This window comes from Aethina tumida, chromosome 1, assembly GCF_024364675.1.
Source record: "Aethina tumida isolate Nest 87 chromosome 1, icAetTumi1.1, whole genome shotgun sequence".
NCBI lineage: Eukaryota > Metazoa > Arthropoda > Insecta > Coleoptera > Nitidulidae > Aethina > Aethina tumida.
In genome coordinates, this window is record NC_065435.1 from 61,346,045 (window position 1) to 61,369,429 (window position 23,385).

Consider the following 23,385-nt stretch of genomic DNA (forward strand, 5'->3'; position numbering starts at 1 on the left):
ATCAAGAACGTATACATAATTATTATATTACTAGATACCGGAAAAGTAATTTACGCTTATTATGTTTAACTTTAACTGTTTTAAATTACTTTTATTCAATAAAATAAATTCGAAACCAATCATACCAAATGAAAAAAGATTTGGGTTCCTTTAAATTAATAAAAAATCAATTTCCCTTTTGAGCTTTTCATTTATCAAATAACGAAATATAAAATATCAAAAAAATAATAATAATCACAGTGGATAAAATAGAATATTCCATTTAATATTTTGAAGTCTCTATTGAGATCCTAATGCGACATGTAATTTGTTGTTGGTTGTTAAGAAGAGGCAGAATGGTTTTTCTATTAGCTAAAGAAGCTCGTCTTTGATTAAGCTTTTCATGAACTTGGTTAATTTGTGTGCAGTTGATAGTCAATATTAAAACTCCATGAGCAGTCCATCAATCAGTCATCAAAATCATTCTTGGGTTAAAATTATTTATCAGCTTCAATCCATTGTCCAGCGCTGTAATTGTAATCAATACATTTCTCATCGTATGTAATGATAAATAAAAGACTCATTTCTGTGGCGTAGAATTAAAAATTACAAAATATCTATTATTATCTACATTTAAATTATGTGAAGTCTATTTGTCCAACTTTTTGATGTAATTTAGTGTATGAATGGTTAGTTCTTCGCAGTTTTATGCCCGCTTTATTCTCAAACATGAATTTTGCATGAGATGTTGCCCAATTTCTTCATTGGTATAGGTTTAAGGACGACCTTATCGTTGTTCATCTTCAATGCATTAATTGCCACTTTTAAACCGCTGACTTACAGCATCTTCTCCAAATACAAAAAACTCATAGGAAATTAACACATTTTAAATACAATGTAGGAAAGAAATCTATGTTTTTCTAGCACAACAAATCTTTCATAAAAATTTATTCAAATATATCACGAATCAACAACGTAAAGTACTTTTCCCTGTAACTATTACTGTTATTTAAAATATTGATTACCAAAGTCAGTATATTATGTTTCTAATACACATTGTCCCTACAATGAAAGGTTTTCGCAACACACCACTAGTTAACAAGCGGCTCAAAATAAGTAGATGGAGCTTTTATACAAAGCTGCTTGGTTTGGTTGCTATACGCCTCTATACTTGAAATTTTATTATAAATTTAAAACCCTTTTAAAAGGCTTAACAATTTTGTTAAAATTGATCACGTTATCATAGTTTTAGCGAACAAAAAACTTATATAGAAATTATAATCAAATTCAATAAATTAAGATAAAAATAAGATTTTTAATACACAATTATTTATTGTATATTTCTACGTCCATATAAAAATAATATTTGATTTTAAGTAAATTGTTTATGATAAGAAATATAATTTTGATTGGCAACAGTTTCTCCACAAAAAAATTAACAACAGCACGAATTCTACTGTGTCACAAGGTTTTATTTTTGTCTATCCTGCAAGAACAATATAAAAAAATATTTTCATCATTTATTTTTATAAATTTACTACAAACGAATTAAAATACAACACCACTTAGCACAATAAAAAATTGCAAGTGCAAGGTAAATTTAAATTCTTCTTGTGAGGCCCACTTCTTTTGGTAGAATGTGCTAAAGTCTTCTTAGAAATACTGTCTTAACCAATACGTACAATAAGATGGAAACACATCAGAAACTTCGATTTCTATGAATTCGATTTTAATGAAAATTAGCTCAAAAGATACTATAAAATGCACTTTGTCTTAATTTATTTTATATCACACAGCAATTATAGTTTTAGTTTATAGTTAAATATTGAAAACCATTGATTCGAATTTGTTTCTGAATAATCTTCAAAATGGGTATATACCAAATTTTAAAAAATACTGCATGATAATAAAACTCAACTAGAATATCAAATGGTGACTTAGGGCATTAGTATTCAGAATTAGTTTAATTTTCTTTTTTCTTACTGTTTAATTGGTTAATTCAATAAATAATATTTTTATTTATAATAATTTAAACTAATCTATCCAAAAGTTTATTTAAAAATTCCTCAAAGAATTATTTACTACTTCAAATTCACACTCTGATTGCAAAAAATGTTAACTTACATTAAATACGAATAGACATGAGGGAAAAATATTTTTATTTTTTAAATTTAAATAAATAATTTTATCAATTTATTCGTGAATGTAAATATTAATAATAATATTTTTAGAATTGTTATTATGTAGTATAGAACTTGTATATAATTTATCGTGGCACAACACAATATCTGGTTGTTAACAGTTTTTTACATCAAACAAATACTAATATAGATAAGCAACACATCAGACTAATTACCGTAATGCTTGAAAAGCTGTGTATACTCCGGAACTGTCCTCCTTCATGAAGATAAAGCATTATTTATTATACTGATATTAAATTTTCATAATTAGATAATTTCAGGGACAATCCACATGCAATAAAAACATGGAAGTTGACGTGGAACGGCCCAGAACCGTTGTTGATTAAAATAACCGGTGAATAAATAAAAATTACCATAGAATACGTTAGTTGTATTTTTATGGCACATTTAGCTTTAAGAATATTGCTGATATTTTAAGTTTATGGCTTTTTATTGTGCACACTAGTTGGTTTATAACATAACTGCATATTTATCGATGAAGAAATATTAATTATCAAATTCATTACGATTCGAAACAACAGGACGTCGTAAAATTTTTATTGAATCCAATGTTTTTTACACCATAACATTTTATGGATGTCTAAATTAGCGAGAAATTATATAAGATCCTAAAACATTTTATAAAATAACTATTATTATAACGACCTTTTGTAAAATAACTACCACCGTTTGAAGAATGATTCATAAACAATGATTAGTAATTAATTAATAATTACTGCCATTAAAATTCTGACAAAAACTAAATATTTGCCTTTTTAACTCCTTCCTATAAAGCACTGAGATTGTTTCTTGTAGTAGTTATCAATATCATTTATTTTTTTACACAAGATGTTCTATTGAATATTTTGGTATATTGAACAAACATTAAAAATATAAAATGTTACTTACAATGGTTTCCATAATATAAAAATATTTATAAATTAATATTTACACATTATACATTAATAATTTTAATAAACAAAGATGTGTAAAAATAATGGTTTTGTTATATTTGTAGATCGTTTGTCACACTTAATCCTAATTCTTACCACATCCACAGCAATCGGATCTTCATGTTACCCCCATTCATCCTTTCTAAAAACGAAGCAACGTCATCGCATTAGCCCCGGTGCGTCGCGACGACACGTGCGATCCGACATCGACTCAGAAGCCGGCGAACACGCGGCCGTGTTACGTTTCAAAATTACACCTGAAACTAACTGCCGTTTCGGTGTTGGGGGCCTCGCGCCTGCACCGGACTCTACGCAAGACCCGGCCACCCCCGTCCGCCGACGAGGCCTCACCAATCTTGTCGGGTGCAGATGGTGCAGAAGAAAATGTTACGGAGACGGTTATCAAAAGTGAATTTTCCCGGATTATATGGGGATTAGGTTGTAAATTATTATTGTGGGTGAGCTATATTACATGCAGCTCACCCACGTTACGAATACGACTGCTTTTCAGGTTTATTTATCAGATTTCGTGGCTGATATGCGGAGATAACGCGGTTTATGTTTACAATGTGTAGCAAAACTCGATAATAAAGATGAATACATTTTAATTTTGTGTGCTCTTCGTATTACTTTATTGCAGGGAACAATTTTATTATTTCTAAACTGAATAATACCACTCTAATTATACTAAAAATTATATTATAGGTATTATCTCAACCAACGCTTTGTTAATTGTTAAAATCAAATTAATAAAAACTATCCCAATTGTTGTTTTCATGGAGAAATAATATGGAATAGGTCATGATCTACTTTTTGTTCAATAAAAGTGATTAACATTATAGTCAAATACTCTCTGAAAACTCTATAACTGGACGTAAGATTCCCCTCTCTGACAAACATAAATGATTGCAAGAATGTACAAAACGAAAAAAATACAAATATCATATATTGCGAAAAAAGTGCATTAAAAAACTGTTTAAATTCTCATTTTAAAATAATCGTATAGAAAGACGGGAACCGCAGTTATCATTTATCTCCACCCATAGGCAACAAAGTTCAGTACCGGCCGTCACGTAAAAACTACGTATCAGATTACAAGCCGGGGATGAGGCTTTTTATTCCGTATTTCCATCATTCTTCTCATACAGTATCTCATGTGACTCATGTAACCGGGTGAGGTCACCACAGATTAGTATCACACGACCTGAGGTGAGTTAATTTGCAGCAAATATACCTTTATTAGGTTCTGCGGCTCGACAAAAGGCAACTGGAAGCCGACAGATGCAATTTTTACATGAATTCGATACATGACGGATTAGTAGGGCAGAAAGCCATTGAAAATTGCCACAAATAACGTATCACGTTGCAAAATTTTATTCATATGACTTTCCTTTATCTAGATGGGCATTTGAATAGAGTTTTTTTGTGTTTATTCGTACGCAGAAGCTTTACAGTTGCCAATTGACGGTTTTTACGTAAAATCTGGAATTGTAAAGGTCTGGTAAAAATTGTGAAATTTTAATTAATAATTAAATTATTATTCATATTTTCATCTACATACTTAGTGTATATAACTTAAAATATAATCATGATTTTAGTACACAAGAACTTTTTATGTTGTTGCATTATTATTTGCTTTCGATTTTATGAATAAAGTTTAAAAAAAATAGTCAAATATTTTATAATTATTATTTAAAGTATACAACGCGGTGTAAATTATTTTGAAATTTATTAATTTATAAATTCCAGGATAGTAAAATATTTCAGATTCATTATATCAAAATAAGTCAAATGGTCTTAACCGACGTTCTTCGTTGGGCTACTAGTAACATTGTTATCCTCAAGGATTTTTCAGAAATTTAATATACAAGTACTTAAAATGAAAATTTTGGAAAAAATTGAAACATTTAGTTCAAATGATTCTTATAGTAAAAATTAACATAAAATTCAAAAGTGATCTTTGAATACTTATTGAGTAATAACTTCTGCTTCCGGCTTCGTATATAATATTTTGGTAATCAAGCTATTTTTTATATATTTTTATTTTATAATTTCGCAAGGTGAAACATGAAACTCATCACAACACACATTGTGTTCCTATTTATTACAATGTATTATTATAATTAAATAATTTTATTTTTGAATAAAAGGGGACTAGGCATGTTTTGTCTACTCATTATAAATAAACAGCAGAAATAAGTGTCGTATTTTTTTTGATATGATACTTAAGATAAATAATATCTTACATATTTAAATCATATATCAATTTTTTGTATGTGCATTTTGCGACAGAAAGAACTAAATATAATTTTATTGTATGCAAACAGACATGAACTAATACGTATATAGAGTTGCATATAGTCAATTGGAAAGAATACGTTTCTGTAATTCTGTAATACATATATATAGTAGTAGTCATTATTAAAGCAAATTTTAAAAATGTTAAACCTTTATATGTAATTCTTTTATTTAATGTGAACTGTTTAAATAATATTTATTATTATTGTTTTATACCATATTATAAAAGCTACTATATTCATATTCTATAAAATGTTACATATATTTTTTTAACTGAGCTTTGAAATGTATTTTTAATGATTAATGTTAATGTTATTAATTAATTAATTTAATATTAATAGATAATTTTGATCCATCTCCATAACACAGATTGGGCCATATTCCGAATATATACGTCCACATTTCTCAAAGTTTCTTAAATTCCACATCAACCAATGATTAAATAACTATAATAAGCAAAAGACCGCTAATAAATAATTGATTTAAATTAACAGAGAACAACAAAAGACCGTAAAGGAAACAATTGTCCACTGAAAAATAAAAAAAAGTACCCTATTTTTTAAAGAATAAAATTAAATTGACTAGTTGCATAGCAGACACATCAATAACAGAAAAAATAATAAACGTTGTATGTACTGGAATCTAATACAAATGGCACAGCTCATATTTTTTTAATATATTTTAATAAGTTGTCATAATCAAGATCACTGCTGTATACTATCAAACCTTTATGAATTGAAATGGGTTCCCTTTAATTGTAGTTGATGAATTATGAGGTCAATCAAATCGAAATGACAGGTAGGCAGAAATAAAAAGCAATAATAATTTAACTATTTAATATCCTCTAGATTCACAATATTTACTTGATTACTTCCATCAGCATGTAAAGTAATTCCAGATTTCTTCAACACGTCATTACTTACAGTGCCTATTTTAGACAATCCTCCAATTATTTTCTGATTCTCTACATTATTTTCACAAATATTCCTTATGGCAAAAATCGACCACTGCATTATAACTAAAATCACAATATTAGAGCAGAATCACAACCACAAGTACAAAGAAAACATACAAGGATTTCTTGCATCTATGTTGCAACATTCCAAAATCACTGGTATAATTTCAGCTTCCCTTGTCTAGAATTAATTGGAACCACTTTGAAATCAATTAAATATATATGTTTTTATACTATTACCAAGTCTTGCATTTTTTTACATTTCCAATTCATATTCCCAATAAGTCGTACTAAGTCTCCCTTAAAGCCAAAGGCTGGATGGGAACTGTCTTCACTATTAACATCTGATTGCTTTTGAATTTGCGTAAAACAATTATTAAAAGTCTTTCCCAACCGATGAATGTTAATAAGAACAACAGCTGCTTGTATTAGAAGATCTGAATTATTTTGAAGGTGTATTAATAAATCTGTAGATTCACCTGTTATATGTGACAGTATTTGTAACATCAACGAAATTTCAAAGGCTCTTTCATCATTAGTTTGTGATGTTGTATTAAAAATTATTTCAGATGAATTTATGAAGAGTTTTGTTATTACATCTAGACCCTTTTTAATACATATAATTTTGTTTTTACTAATCTGCTGTTCTCTAATGATATGTAAACATAAGATTCGGTTACTTACTTCTAAGTTTTCATAAAAATCCCAAAAATAATCATAACTTAATAATTTCTCAATCAAAAATAACAGATATTCATTTTTATTTTCCTTCCCATATAAATTAAAAATATTATTAATTACTGGAGTATTGAAACAATTCAATTCAACATATATTGAAATGTTATATAACAAAGCTGAAACTTCATAAATACAAATATCTTTCAGTAATAAGTCTGACAAGTCACTGAACTCTTGAAAAACATGTTTGCACCCATCAGGATTTTGTACAACCAAATTGATCAGCAACTGGAGGAGAATTTTAAAACACAAATTATCTGGATCCTTTTGTTCAATTTTGTTAAACAAGGCTCGTACTACAGACAAAAATTTTTCATTGCTCAAATATTTCTGTGATTCTGAATTTGTCAGTGAATTTCTTATTGCTTTTAGTGTCTCAATAAGTAGGTTCTCGTTGAATATTTGGGAGTCTGCTTGAATGATTAGCAAACTTTCAAGATAATCCAGATTTTTAGCGTTAAATGTAAACCTAAAATTTTATAATTAATTTTGGTTTACATATGGTTAAAGAAATAACTTACATTTTGGGTACATTTTCTCTATCGAACTGCAATTTGAAAGTGTTGTGAATATCCTGTGATAAAAGATCCCATTCCTTTTCTTCCTGTAGTTTATTTAATAATTCAAAATTTGGATTTATTGTGCATGACATTTTTAGGTTATGATTTAAGTTTCGTCTTCTTCTGCGTTTTATAAATTCAAATTTTCAATAGACCGAATTGTAACCATTTTTAACAATAATAATCATTCATAAATGAAAAATATGCGAATGTACTTAAAAAAATTGCAATTAAAGATAAAATATCACTTTTATAATTTCTATATTGTATTTATGTGACAAGCAAACTTTTAGGTACAATGACATTTTGATATTGTCAGAAGTAATCAACAACTAACTTCATTCTTATAGTGACTTCGGCGTTTTTGTTGAATTTTTAAAATCAACTGGAATTTTAGAATAGTATTTTAAAAAGGTAGTTTATTGCATTTGTGTTTTTCACATACAAAACTTAATTTATTAAATTTTATTTACTTTGTGCAATTATTAGTTAAATATATTGGTATATTGCACTGTCATATAACCTCAAACATCTTTTTTTTAGTTTGTTACCCTTACTGTACATTATTTTTAGATGTTTCTTACAAGAAGTGAATACGATAGGGGAGTAAATACCTTCTCTCCAGAAGGCAGGCTCTTCCAAGTTGAGTATGCCATAGAAGCTATAAAGTTAGGTTCGACTGCAATTGGAATATCGACATCAGAAGGTGTTGTTCTGGCTGTTGAAAAACGCATTACATCTCCTTTGATGGAACCCACAACAATTGAAAAGATTGTTGAAATTGATAAGCACATTGGCTGTGCTGTGTCTGGTTTAATGGCCGACTCTAGGACAATGATTGATAGGTAATCTTTAAATATTTATCTTTTTTAACCAGCATGTTATACATATAATAAACCACTTTGTAAAACTATGTAAAAATTGTACATGCTTTTACACGTTTATATCTTAAATAATATAAAGATATATAAATGTAGTTTTTAGTGGTATTTAGTGTTTTTAGGGAACATTCCTTTTTATCATTCAATAATACACTGAAATACATTTCTTTGTTTACTCTTTTGTGATTGAAAGCATTTAGGAAATAAGTTTAGAAAATTTTCAATTAGCTAATAATTCAATAGCTCAATAAACAAAATTATTGCAAAAATAATTTAAGAAAAGATAATTAATGCATTTTGCAATTTTTTGTAATTTCTTCAATATCAATAGAGTAGATTAATTAAATCATTAAAACAATTATAATTAAGGTGTACTGAATATATGCAGATAGACTATTCTGAGATTAATTCATTCATTTAATATAAGTAATTTTAAAACTAAACATTAAACTTTTTCCATCATATTTTTGTAAATTATCACAATATTTTGAATAAAAACAGTATTAAGTTTATTGAATTACACACCAATTTTTAGGGCTAGAGCAGAATGCCAGAATCATTGGTTTGTATACAATGAGAATATGAGTGTGGAATCTTGTGCCCAAGCTGTATCAAACTTGGCTATTCAGTTTGGTGATTCAGATGATGATGGAGCTGCTATGTCAAGACCATTTGGTGTAGCAATTTTGTTTGCTGGAATTGATGAGAAGGGACCACAACTCTACCATATGGATCCTTCAGGTAAATTAAGTGTGGCTTATCTTATCCATTTATATATTAATGGTTTTCTTTTAGGTACATTTGTACAATTTGATGCCAAGGCAATTGGTTCTGGTTCTGAAGGCGCCCAGCAAAGTTTGCAGGAGGTTTACCACCGTAGTATGACTCTTGAAGAGGCCACTACTTCGGCCTTGACGATTTTAAAGCAGGTTATGGAAGAGAAATTAAACTCTTCAAATGTGGAAGTCATGACAATGACACCAAATAAAATGTTTCATATGTTCAGTAAGGAGCAAGTAGAAGAGGTAATTTCTAAGCTGGCTTAATATGTTTTATTTAAGGTATTATGTATGAGGTTTTAATTTTTGTATTCAAAATAAAGGATGTATATTCCGATATATATAGTTTTAAAATACCTCATTCATATACTTTCCATTCCATATGTCCTTTTTTCCTGTATTTTCTTAAAAAATTTGTGTATGGTACAAGTATAAATAATATTTAATATAATTATATTTTAATCAAATAATATATAAAATTTTGCGGAAAATATTTCGTTCATTTACATTGTGATTTAAAACTTAAATATTATGGATATATTGATGGAGATGGTTAATTAATTTTATTTCTCATATTTAACAAACGTATTTCTAATGTATAATAGATAAATACAGTATACCTTAAAAAAGTATAATTAATTATTAGTATATACCATGATATATTATTTTTTGAATTTTACACACAAGAATTTTGTCCACAGTTATTAGTTAATGCTCTTAAAAATTTGCAGTTACATCTCAGTTTAATCTCATTATTTAGATATAGTATTTATGATAACCTACCTAAAGCAAATTAAAATGAAAAAATAAAAATTCCAGGTGAAAATTAAGTAAGTGCTTCACATTTTTATTTATATATATTTGGAATATTGTCAAATTTTGATATAATTCTGGTCGATAAATTTGTGTGTGTTACAACATACAAATTTTGTTGAATTTTTTTAAATTTTGTAAATATGTTTTAACCTATGTAAATACTCAAACAAAATTGGATACTAGGGTAAGTCACAATATTTTCCTATCATATATGTATTAATCTTTTAGGTACTAATTTTGTTTCGTCTGAAAATAGTTAATTTTACTGAAATTTTGATGCTCAGTTCCCACAAAAACCTGTTTATAAAACAATTAAGTGCCTTTTTTGAAAAGTTATCAAAAAAAACATCGTTTAACTTTCGCAAAGAAACAAGAACCATTAACAATTACCAAATCCAAATTAATGACTTCGACATTTGATGTCCAGAATGGGCGGAGTACACATTAACCTCTACTTAAGTAAAAATAAACGAATAGAAACTTTAAATATTTGTATAAAAACAAGTGGACCGCTGGCGGCCAAGAAAGTTCTTTTTTGTAAAAAACAGTGACAAGTGGGAGTAGATTCCTGATTATTAGTCCCCAATTCTGGTTCTTATACCATAAATTAGGAATAAATAATACAATTTATTAACAACAATATCAAATTCTACATGTTATCAACTTACTGAGGTGGGTAATAAAATAGTTCTGCATGCAGCTTTCAGTAATTTATAATTCTAATGTTAAGAAATACCTTCACAATACATTGTTATCTTTTATTAACATTTGGGATAATGTGTTTTTTCTATATTTCTAGCTTTTTCATTATTTAAGTGTTATACTTTAATTTATTTTTTTTATTGTAGATAATGGAACGCTCGGATTATACGTCAAAGAAGGATGATAATGACATACAAGGAAGAATTCCAGTGACCGCTTAAAATAGCTGTACAGAATATTCCATATTTCTATTTGACGTATGTATTCTATTACCAGTGAGGTTTGCGTCTCAAATGAATTTATTTTTCCTTCAAACTTCTTATAGTTGTTTCTTATATATAAATTATACATGTTTACATTTATTAATAAGTTTTTAATTTCACTTTCTTATTGTTTTAAATTTAAAATGATTAAACTGTAAGTTCAATGATTGTAGTAAATAAATTAATAAAAATTTATAAAACAAATAAATGTAACCTGTGAAATTTTGTTACCGTTTGTCAAAATAAATAAATAAATATAATAAGATAAAAAAGTTATTACACTATTTTAAATCTGTCAAAAATTAGTCTTTGTAGATATTTTATAAACACTCAGAGTTTTACATCTGCTCTAAAACGATTTATTACACAACCAATGTCAGATACCCTCTATGTCAAGCATTATATTCTACTTGTAATTTAATTTTTAATTTTCCATGTAAAAATATTTATTTTTCTATAAAATTACACATATTACATTAATATAGGGGAGTGAATGAAATGCATTAAGTTACATAAAACGCATCAAATATATTTTTTTAAATATGTAATTAACACACTAGGCGGGTAGCAAAATAGTTCAAACTAAGTTGTTGAATGATAACAAAAAATAAGAGATAATTCTTTCAGTTCCGTATCTACACGAATAGAGTAAAATTATCTCATCCCGCTTTTAAAATAAGTACATTCAAAAAGGTAAAAATTACCCGGCCCGCTAACAATCAACAGATCTCGAGGCGGATATTTTTACCCGACCCGCTTATAGTGTGTTAATATATTTTAGTTTACATCAATCAAGTGTATTGATTTTAGTTTCTTTTACATTTAAAAAATATTTTGAACGTAATTTTATTTATATATATAATTACTGTTTTTTTTTTCATAAAATACAAACTTTATTTAAAATATAACAAAATTATTTCGCTCATCATTATCTACTACTTTCTCCCATATTCCTGGCAGCAAATAAATTCCACATCAGAAAAATAATACGTTTTTTGAGGCTATCCAAAAATCGATTCATTGTTGAGTATCCTCTTAAGAATGGAAGCGCTGCTCAGCCAAGCCATGTGCCGTCGAACGGAATAGATGAAAATCCCAAGGGGCTATGTCAGGTGAATATGGCGGGTAGAACAGAATTTCCCATTGAAAGGATTCACTGGTTTAGCAACATGAAGTCAAGTAAGTGTTGTCATGTAACAAAATCACTTTGTCGCGTCTCTGTTCGTGTAGCGGCCGGTTTTCTTTTTCTTTTCTCTCGAGTTCATTTCATACGGTCCTTGCTTCTGAATCTTTCCTAACACCTTCAAACGTTTCGAAATTGTTGACTCATCTACTTGTAATGTTTTTCCAAGTTCTGCTAGTGTCTGACATTGGTCCTGATCAAGCAATTCCTCCAAATCTATGTCTTTAAATTTTTTCGGTGCGCCAGAACGTTCTTTATCCTCAAGTTGAAAATCGTTATTTTTGAAACGCCGAAACCAGTCTCTGCACGTCGTATCTGACAGAGAATTGTCGCCGTAAGTCTCAACAAGAATTCTGTGTGCTTCAGCTGCAGATTTCCCTTGAATAAAATAGTGCAACAAAATTCCTCGCAAATACACTTTGCTTGGCACAAAAGTGGACATTTTTAAAATCAATAAAAATTTACTTTGTTTACACGAAAGTGAACTATCATACACTGAAATTTAAGGTTACATACACTAGTTCCTTGTACGGAGAACTCATAGAAAACCTAGAACTGTTATTGCCATCTTTGAAGAAACAGCGGAAACTTATTCAAGATCCTAATAGAAATAAATAAATAAAAACAAGTTTTTCAAAACTTTTTTAAAGAGGAAAAGTCATCCAATTTTAACAGTTTTTTTCAGTTTTAAAAGAATGTAACTTATTTATTTATTTATTTGTACTATTTTTACAAATAGTTAAAACTTTATAGACACACTTTTTTGATAATGAGTATGAAACAAAATTCAACAAAACAAAAAATAATAATATATCATTGGAGTACTTGGAAAATTAGAGTTTCTTCTTATTAATCCTGAAAAAAATCTCACTAATAAAATTTGGGGTACTGAACACATTCTAAAAAATATAATTTTTATCAATCTGATTAACATTTATATTTAGAAGTTGTATTATAATTAAAACATATTATTATTATTATAATTATTTTTATTATTATTATTGTTATTATTATTATTGTTATTATTATTATTATGAGTATTATTTATGGAAGTTTATCTTAATATTGCCTATACATTTATTATTTTTTGTTGAAAAAAATTGATTTAGCCATATTCTATCCCAAAACATCAGTTTCATTTTCCTATAGTTTTTAGTGATCCTTGACCATTTAATACAATCTCAGCCTCTTGTTTATAGATGTCGCTACTAAGTATGAAATGGAATGAAAAAATACTCATTTCAAAACCACATTTTATTTAGAAAATAGATCTTATAAATATATTTAAATAATAAACGATTTTTATTTTTTGTTGATTTATTTAAAATTTTAAAGTAATTTAATGTTTATAAAATTTATAATTTAATAAAATATATATTTTTTAAAAATAAATATGATTACTTTTATTTCCTCTCTTAATTCAATAATTGTTTTTTATGTGAAACTATTTAATAATTTTTTGGTTATCCGTGAGTTGAAGATGTATTTTTTAATAATAGAAACCAATTGCATTAATTTAACTGCTTTATAAAACTTTTTGGATGGGATTTAATAAAAAGACAACATAATTTAGTCATTATCCTTTAAATTTAAAACATCATTGTTGTGCTTAAATTATATTAAATTCCTAAACAAATAAGGTCAAACGTTTCTCAATAAAACTATGAAACTTTACATTAAATTAAACCCATTTTGTAGCCTGCAATTCTTCTTTCCAAATGCCTTACCTTAGGTCAAAGAATGTATGTCAGGGGGAAATTTTAATTATTTTTTTGATGTTACACCATATATGAATTCTTTAGAAAGGCTTGCTCGCTAAATAAAGAAAATTTTATGGGATCACTCGAATAGCAACTTGAGTTTGCTATTGCGGGGTGTAAAACCACAGTTTGCAATAAAATTTGCATGCATTGACTTCTTGCAAGGTTAAAAGATGAATTGCGGATTGTCTTGTCATTTAATTAAAGAAAACGGTGTTGGAAAAACTTAAATATTCGACGAGGTAGTGATCCGTCGGCGCGTCGTCTGGTCAAGGCTTTGATAGATACTATTCGCTTATATTCTCGAGGTGACATATCAAAAGTAAAAAATTTGGACACTGCAGGATTAGAACACGTTACATGTTCAAGAAACACTACATAGAAAAAGTTGTTTTACCCTGAATTAAATACCAAAAATCGTGTTTTTGAATGATTTACAATTAGGTACTATTATTTATTCATTTACATTTTATTGAGGTTTAGCACTGATTCATGAAAAATAAGATATTACAATTCATGTAGTTGAAATTAAATGATAAATTTTACTTATCTTAATACATACTGATATAATTTTGTTATTAGGAAAATAAAAAATAATAATGGAAAATTAGGGAATAAGATAATTTGAACTAATTTGAAGCGTTAGTTTATTGGACCAGTTAAAATCTGAAGGAGATCAAAGTTGAATTCCAATATGTCAAATTTCTTGATAATTGAGCCACTATTAAGAACATTAATACAATTTCTGAAGCTAACAATTTTTAAAAGAAAATAAAAGAACTACATTGACATATTTCAGCTTCCTTTGCCGTAACACTTTGTGAAGATGCCAATATAGTATTAACAGATATTGTTGTGCAAATTATTTAACCTCAACATACACTCTTAATGCAATTAAGTGAATAGCTATTTCATAAATAAATGTAATTTGACACACGATGCTTAATAATACATTGACTGTTTTAGTAGGTTTACAGTACATCTTTGCATTAAATATAAACAAAAAAATACAATTAATGTATTAACCCAGCATACTTTCCTGAACACAAGAGACCTTGACTAATATCAGCAGGAGAACTACTTAAGGAATCATGATGGTACTTGGTTTCACCCCATTGCCTTATTTAGATTTTTATTACTAAATTGTCCATATTTGTTATTCAAGTATCCGCTTTAGTTCACATCGCATGCCGCCACAAATGGAGGTCTAGACAACTACCGTGGATACTATTGCTGATCATTTAAACGTTTGCACAGAGTATAATTAATCTACTTGATGTTCGATTTCAATAAATTTAAGTGAAGAATTTGGTTGATACGACTTGCATAGTTAAAAATGTTCCCCTTTTTAAAATTATGAGAAATATGGTTCTTTACCACAAGCAGTCAGGAATACTTTAACTGTTGATATACCGTCTTTTCCATATTCACTTTTTGGCCATATAGGTAAGTTCAAGAGACGTTGACTTCAAATCCAACACAAAATCAAATATAATTCCGCCGTCCCGTTTAATGTCAGTTTCTGCTTAAACTTCATGGATAACCGAATGCAGCGACGGAAAGACAATTCTATCGTGGACTCGCTTATCGCCACGCGTTTAGAATCCCCCTTAATTAAGACGTACAAAGTCCAATGGCGCGGATCGACCTCGAAGAACAGAATGAAGTAGATGAGGGCGTGAATGTGTTTTCGGGGGATGAGGCTGGAGAGGGAGATGAAATGAGTGGAGTCCGTGGCGATAGCTGCTCCGGTCGGACGCCTGTACTCGTCTGATAGAGCACCGCAGCACCCCAAGAGATCCGCCCGCTTTGTGCCGCTAAATCACTCATTAAAGCGAACGAACGCCGCCTCCCGAAAACAATCCTCTACCCTGTCCGCACAGTGACATAATTGTTTAACAAGCACTTTATTTTAAAATGTAAATTAATAAAATATCACACTGTTATTATGCCGTTCCTTCAATTTTGTATATGTTTAATGTTTTTAAAAGACGCTGATATTTTTATGTTTTTTTGTTGATAAACGTAAGTACATAAATTGCATCACGTAGTATAATATTACTAGAAATTAATGTTTTTCTCACATATACGATAGTGAAACGTTTTCACTTGTATCTTTAATATTTTACTTGGTGTGTAACTGTATAATTATTATGATAAAAAATACAGATTAGATTTCAAACATAAGGAAATTAATATTATAGTAATGACTAAAAGTTTAATTTTATATTTCTGAAAATGCAAGTATGACAGTAATATCGTATAAGTTTGATACGTTACCGTGCGACACGTTCATATCAACCCAATTAGCGCCATCGCATTTCTAATTTCGCCGGAAAAGGGAAAATGGGGACGAGATTAAATGGATTTTGTCCTTTGCTTTTTTGCGCAGGTTCACTTCCTTTTTATGGAAGAAGACACTTCTTACTTGTCATAATCCTTTGTACACCTCATTTAATGCACCACTATGTATTTTACGATTTTAACAATTTTAATAAAATTGTTTGTTATGCGTTTGGTTGAAAGTTACAAAAATACTTGAATAAAAAATTAGTTGTTAGAATCAAACTGGTTAATATCTTAAGTTGATTATCATGAATGATATTCCAATAATCATTCTAATGACCTTTTTCAATTATTTCCATTAAAATTGGATGGATTGTGGAAACACACATAAAAGATCCAAGTTTGGCAAATTATATTGGTGAATTCGAGTGCGACATTTGGAAATGTTGGTAATTTAAATTAATCTTGGAAGTAATTTAAAATACTATATAACATTAATGCAATGCGTGAAGTACTCTAATTTGGATGATATTCCAGAAAATCTTGATGTTTCCATGATGAGAAAAGGACAATGTGAATGAGACGAAATGGGCTTTTTCTTTTGCTTTATTTGGGGGTTTGCTTTCTTTTTATAGAGGAAGACATTTATCATTTGTCACAATCATTTCTTCACCTTATTTAATATAATTATTGACTGAATAATTTCTTTTATAACCTGTTTGGTAGGAAGTCAAAAATGATATGAATAACAAATTAAAATTTAGTGCTAGAATCAAAAATGCTTAATTCAGTGGATAATTGATGAGATATTCATAATTATCCTTTTCAATTACTTAATTTGGTCTGACATAAAAGATGCAAGTTTGGCAAATTAATTTGATGAACACAAGTTGGTGATTGAAGACAATCTTGTCAACAATAAGTAATATAAAATACGTTAAAACAATGATACAATCCGTGATGTTTGGATTTTAGTTTGGCTGATTTCCCAGAACAACTTGATGTTTCCCGTGTAGAGGAGAGTAAAATAAAATGAGAATGAAACTAAATGAGTTTTGTCCTTTGCTGGACTGTATGATTTTTATAATTTTTATTGTTATCATTTTTGTGGGATGTTAAACTTGAAGTCCGAAGTTTGGAAATGTTAGTGATTGAATATAATTTTGAAAAAAAAATAGTACTACAATATGAGAACATTACATGAACTTTGCACTCTTATTTTTATTATTTTCCAGTAGACATTGACGTTTCTGGTAAGGAGAGGCGTAAAGGAAAAATGTAGATAGGATTAAATGGATTTTGTCCTTTGCTTTTTAGCACAGGTTTTTTTCCTTTTTTTATGTTTCTGCTTGTATACCTCATTTATGTATACATCAATATGATTTTAACAATTTCTTCAGATTGAAAATTAAAATTATATATCTCAAAAATTTAAATTTCATGCTAGAATCAAAAATGATTAAATGAGTTGATAATGATGATCCATTCAATTTTTTTCGATTAAGATGAATAATCATAAAAGACCCAAGTTTGACAAATTATATTGTGACTAAAAATAATCTAGGAAAAATAAAGTAATATAAAATACATAATTACAATATGAATACAATACGTGAAGCTTATTCTAATGTGGATAATTTCCCAGTAAACCTTAACGTACCTAGTAAAGAGAAGAGTGAAGAGAAAATGGGTGAGAGATTAAATGGGTTTGCCATATACTTTTTGTTGTTCTTTTTAGGTCATTAAATAATTTCACATTTGTCACAATCCTTTTTACACCTCATTTAATATATCAGTATGAACTATATGATTGTATAATAATTTCTTATCAGTTTGGTTAGAAGCTTTTCGTCCTAAAAATCAAAAATGATAATACATTCGGTAGAGAATCATGAGGATGATTTTATTTCAATTATTTCCATTAAAATAGGACAGACATAAAAGATTCTAGTTCGGCAAATCACATTGGGAAACATAAGCAAAGCTTGGAAATGTTGGTGATTAAAAATATTATTGAAAATAATAAATAATATAAAATACTCTCGCTAAAACATGAGTACAGTGTGTGCACTCTAATTTTTATAATATTTTCCTGTAAAATTTGACGTTTCCAGTGAAGAAGACGTTTACAATATTTCACGAAAATTATATAAAAAGATATTTAATAATATTAAATAAACAAGTCGAGCTTATGTAATGAAACAAATAAAAAAAAGTCACTGGTAGCCAGTGTATCCAGGATATGGGAAACTTTTTATATATACATGATTTTCCCCATTAATAAATATAAAAAATTTAAATTTTAAAGAGTAGAATAACAGAATTATATTTAGAAACTTTAAAATCTTTATGAATGACCATATTTTTATAAATGACCAACTTACCCATATATTTGCAACTGTGTAATTAAAAATTACAAAATACGTTTGTCAGTAATTCTCACACGGCAACAGTTGTGATCGAACGGCGAATGAAATTAAATGATGTAACTGAAAATTGTAAATAAGCGCTGTGAACACAGTTAGGGGCAATAAATAACGAATTATAAGCACATAAAATCCATAAAGTAACATGTTGCAGACTCTATGGTAAATTATTTTTCTGGATTCAATTTCTTTGGCCGCAATATATGTATTAAAATTTATTTATATGGCACAGTGCATAAAGTGCGATGCAGGTGTGTTTTGCGGCAAGTATATTCACATAATCTAAACATCCCGCATGATTTTGAAAAGTGGAACGTCTCGTCACACCGGCTTGACCCTGGATTCTATTTTTTTTATTCATTTAAGGCACTGTACTAGCACAGTATATAAAAAAAATTTTCAAGATGACATTTTTTGTTTTTTCAGTAGTACAATCGATGTGATTGTTGTCTATTGCATGAGGGCCGGCACGTTCTCCGCAGTGTTGTAAATGGTATAAATATTTTGTGTCGTGGCAATAATGAGCCGACATGCTAATATAATTGGCCCATTTTGTTCACCTAATTTATTACAAAAGGATATTGTTCGCGTTCTCGTATCGAACGATGTGGGTACATGTCCAAATACAGCCAACGAAGCAATTAAAAATGAAGGGAATATAAATTCTACAATAGGCTGTTACTGTTGTAGTTAAAAGTGGTAATAATTTCTAGAGTAAAATTAACTTTTCATAGGTGTTCTTCAGTTTTTATACAACATTTTATTTCGGACAGGGTTCATAAGTAAAGCAACCAAACGCTATATTCAATATAATTGATTTTATAATTTATTTCTGTGTCCGACATCGTTCCTTAAAGCTAAAAATACCTAGAAGTCTGAAAATTGAAGTAGATTTAAATTTAAACAAATCAATCATTTCGAAGACTATTTCCAATTTTAGCAGAAGGAATACAGTGGAAGGATTTCCGAAAAGTGGTAGAAAACAAAAGACTATCAGAGCTTTTGACAGGAAAACAAAAACGCTTGTTGTTACCGACACTTTTATCAGCACATCCCGCATAAATCAAAAAATAAACGAACTCAGTGTGCCTCTGTGATAGAAAACCATCTAAGAAGTCCTTCATTTCTGCAAACTATGGAACAACGAAACTACTTTTGCAAGAGAACATGTGAACTGGACAGATGGGCAATGGAAATCAATTTTGTTTTCCTATGAAAGTCGACTCCAATTATTGAAATTTGATGGCACTTCATAGGTGAGAGGTGAAAGGTATAATCCCACGTACACTAGACCCACTGTAGAGCATGGTGGAGGAGGCGTTATGGTTTAGAGATGTTTTTCTTGGTGGTTTGGCATGGGTTCTATGGATCGTTTTGTATATCATGACATTCTGTAGAATCATATGCTTCCATTTGTCGAAGGTAACATGAGTTTATGGTGAATCTTCCAGCACGACAACGATCCAAAACACACGTCTTTGTTAAAGAATCGCTTCTCAAGGAGTACGTGTCGTGCCTTGGCCAGCAAAATCTAGACCTCAATTCAATGGAAAACCTTTGTGAAGGAATTGATCGGAAAATCCATGCAAAAAAAACTGTCAAATATGAACTCTACGAAAAAATTCAAAATTATTCAAAAGAAACATCGAACAATTGTAATGAAAAGCTACTAAAATCAATGAAGAAAAGATGTTTAGAAGTTATTAAAAATAAGGGATATGCTACTAGATACTAAATAAAAAAAGGCTAAAAGTACGTAAGGTCGTTTTATTTTATAATTGCTCTATTTTTGAACCTTGAATATTTTCAAATATTAATAAATACCAAATTAAACTCACTAGTAAACAATTATATTGCTATATTGTTTGTATCAAATAACTAACAATAATATGGATATTTAAACATATCAAAATATGAAAAAATATATAGCTTTTTATCTTTTCCATATATTCTAATTTTCAAAATTTTAAGAAAAACAGAAATCAGATTAAATTAAAAAAGATTTTTTATACATATCAATTTCGTCTTATTTTTTGATATTATCATAGAATAATTACAGGTTTGCAAGATAGGTTTACTATCTTCTTTCTTTCTTGACATTATTGTCTCAATGAGCAAGATCTGAACATAAGTAAAATCATTAATAAAGCTTAAAAATATATTTTCTACAACGTTGACCAAAAATTAATTACCAGGGAATTAATATTATTGTAATATTTTTTTTCAATGGAAACAGTGAATATAACCGACATTTTGTTCTATAATATTTTAAATTGAAAATAAAAACCGGTAAAAGGATAAAAATTAGGCGAAAATGATTTATTTTCAGTTGTAACACAAAGCTAAGAAAACCACAAAACACTTTTTTGATTAACTGTATTCATTGATTTCCTGGTTATATACATATATCTGAGTACAAAATGTGACAGTGATTTTTAATGATTGAAAATCAAGAAATATTGAAAAAAGATAAAAAATAATTATATTTTTATTTTCAATTTCTTTCTGAACGACTATAGTTAAGAAATCGTATCGTGATTTATAAACCCTCCTCTATCTTTCGTCTATAAAATAATAGTAAAATCCCATAAAAAATACCACTTTTTCAGATCAATATGTGACTGCACGTACTGTAAAATGCATATATATTATTTTTTACGGATATTATCAAAAAAGATTAATTTTGAAAAACCATTAACATCTTTCAGTGAAAAGAAAGGAACGTTGTGCAGAGAAAAGAGAAATAATTAACAAGAAAAGTTAAGGTTTAAATATTGCTAACATTGCTAAAAACTTAAAATGTTATTAACAATAATGACACAACACACTCATTGGAAAATACAATAAGAAAGGTCCTAATAAAAATAATTCCTAAACAAAGCAACAGTCAAATTGGAATAATTAGTAAACCAAATACTCCCTTGTCTAGGCAAATAAAAAATTAATCAATTGAATTATATCAGTATGTCTACTACAACAATCAAGCATCGACTGAATGAACAAATTGAAACAAATTATCCTACATAATTTGGCGGAGAGTACTTCCAGTTCAATAGAATAGGATCAGATGGTAAACAATACATTGGACATCCTCCACATAAAAGTTTGGATCCCAGGTAGGCCACGGTGGAGGAAAGGTTTGGAGTTCCTTTTCTTGACATGTTATAGGACCATTACAAAAAACATATCGGTAAAATGAATCATTTTATGTATAGAGATATCATGAGAGATGTAGTGGAATCATTTGCCAACGATAATATCAGTTACGTGAATTTTTATGCATAATTATCCGAAGCATGCGTCCAAAATTGTTCAAAATTGGTTAAAAGATAATAATCTGAAAGTTTTTGATTGACCATTGCAAAGTTAGAAACTAAATACAATTGAAAATTTATGGTCCTGATTAAAACATAACAAATCATCAAATTTAGAAGAATTGTAGATATTAATTAGTGAGTTGTAGAATATAATTTCAAACACCCGTAGTCAACAAAATATTAATAATATTTTTTATAATTATGTATAAATTATTTAATAAATATATATTTTTTAAACGTGCTATTTCTGTGAGCAGTCACATTTCGTATTTATTTCGTTTAAATATCTATTTTGATTTTGGTATGAAATGAATAACTGTAAAAAAAATATTGAAATCTTCGTTATTGTTTACAAAATTTTCAAAATGACTATCTAAATTTTTCTTATGTATTTTAATTTGTATCTAATAATTGAATTATTCATAAAATAAAAAATACAAATTATCTTGTCATTAGAGCTGATAAGATTCAATTATAATGTGTCAGTTGTGATTCCCAATTTATGGTTTCAATTGCGGTCGCCGCCAAAAAAATCCCTCGCCAAACGGAATTACTTTTAATTAACCCAATAATTTTAACGACATGCATCTCTTATGTTCTGCATCTGCTTTATAAAAATCTAAATTGCCAGAGTAGTTTGCATACGGTGTCCACTTTCGGCTTGTTAGGACCTATGTAGTTATGGTGTTGGAACTATTTTCGCAAGCTGCTCTCGTTTATAAAAGCTTATAAAGTCAGATACCACTTAACCGGGGCAGCTTTTCTTAATTCCACGTGCTAATTCGTCCACTGTATAATCACGATCCGATACCAATCGAAGAATGATGAGTCGACAATGTGCTCGGAATATGGCAATTAAGTAATAAAATCTTCGGCTATCTGACCATGGGATCGGACCGTTCGTTGACAAATCTCGAACGCTACTTCCCTTGAAATTACTGTGATTATGTTCTGGGTTATTGTTAACTGGGTAATAAATTCTACGTTGTTAAAGGTAATTTATTATGAATGTCTGACGAACCAAATCTACTTCCTTTACGTATTAGTTATTAAGGCTATAAACTATACGAATGTAACTTCATAACATGAATAATGAAAGTTGAGGAATATATTGTACTACGAATACTGACATTCATTCTCGAGAAATGATTTGAATGAAGCTAAAACTTCGAATGAAAGTGGGCTTTTTGCTTAAGATAATTTTATAAGTGACAACGTAAACTGAATACTACAATAATAAATTAAACCTAAAATCTACTTTTTTATATATTTAAACAATACAGAAATTTTAAAACTTTATACTAAAAAA

At 28.6% G+C, this 23,385-nt stretch overlaps 3 protein-coding genes across 5 annotated transcripts in view; 1 reads left to right on the plus strand and 2 right to left on the minus strand.

The window, feature by feature from the left end:
* Positions 1 to 3,525, minus strand: part of LOC109597141 (protein Wnt-2) — a 67,522-nt gene extending 63,997 nt beyond the window's left edge. Inside the window, exon 1 of the mRNA XM_020012776.2 lies at positions 3,209 to 3,525. Coding sequence (XP_019868335.1) covers positions 3,209 to 3,249 — 41 coding nt within the window. The 5' untranslated portion in view covers positions 3,250 to 3,525. The remainder of the gene's footprint in view (positions 1 to 3,208) is intronic.
* A 2,706-nt stretch (positions 3,526 to 6,231) lies between these two features.
* On the minus strand, positions 6,232 to 7,907 carry LOC109596992 (ataxin-10). 3 transcript variants are annotated; one of them, XM_049961103.1, is made up of 5 exons: positions 7,625 to 7,907; positions 6,845 to 7,572; positions 6,606 to 6,784; positions 6,483 to 6,546; positions 6,232 to 6,428 (listed from the first exon to the last, which is right to left on the minus strand). In XM_049961103.1, the coding sequence occupies exons 1-5, from the start codon at positions 7,753 to 7,755 to the stop codon at positions 6,241 to 6,243; spliced, it is 1,290 nt and encodes a 429-aa protein (XP_049817060.1). In that variant the 5' UTR covers positions 7,756 to 7,907; the 3' UTR covers positions 6,232 to 6,240. The 3 variants fall into 3 exon arrangements, with proteins under 3 accessions (XP_049817060.1, XP_019868175.1, XP_049817061.1); XM_020012616.2 differs by having other exon boundaries at positions 6,606 to 7,572; XM_049961104.1 differs by lacking the exons at positions 6,232 to 6,428; positions 6,483 to 6,546 and having other exon boundaries at positions 6,663 to 6,802; positions 7,050 to 7,572.
* An 87-nt stretch (positions 7,908 to 7,994) lies between these two features.
* On the plus strand, positions 7,995 to 9,660 carry LOC109597494 (proteasome subunit alpha type-5). The gene is made up of 4 exons (XM_020013194.2): positions 7,995 to 8,077; positions 8,237 to 8,508; positions 9,080 to 9,285; positions 9,340 to 9,660. The coding sequence occupies exons 2-4, from the start codon at positions 8,237 to 8,239 to the stop codon at positions 9,588 to 9,590; spliced, it is 729 nt and encodes a 242-aa protein (XP_019868753.2). The 5' UTR covers positions 7,995 to 8,077; the 3' UTR covers positions 9,591 to 9,660.
* Positions 9,661 to 23,385: the final 13,725 nt, after the last annotated feature.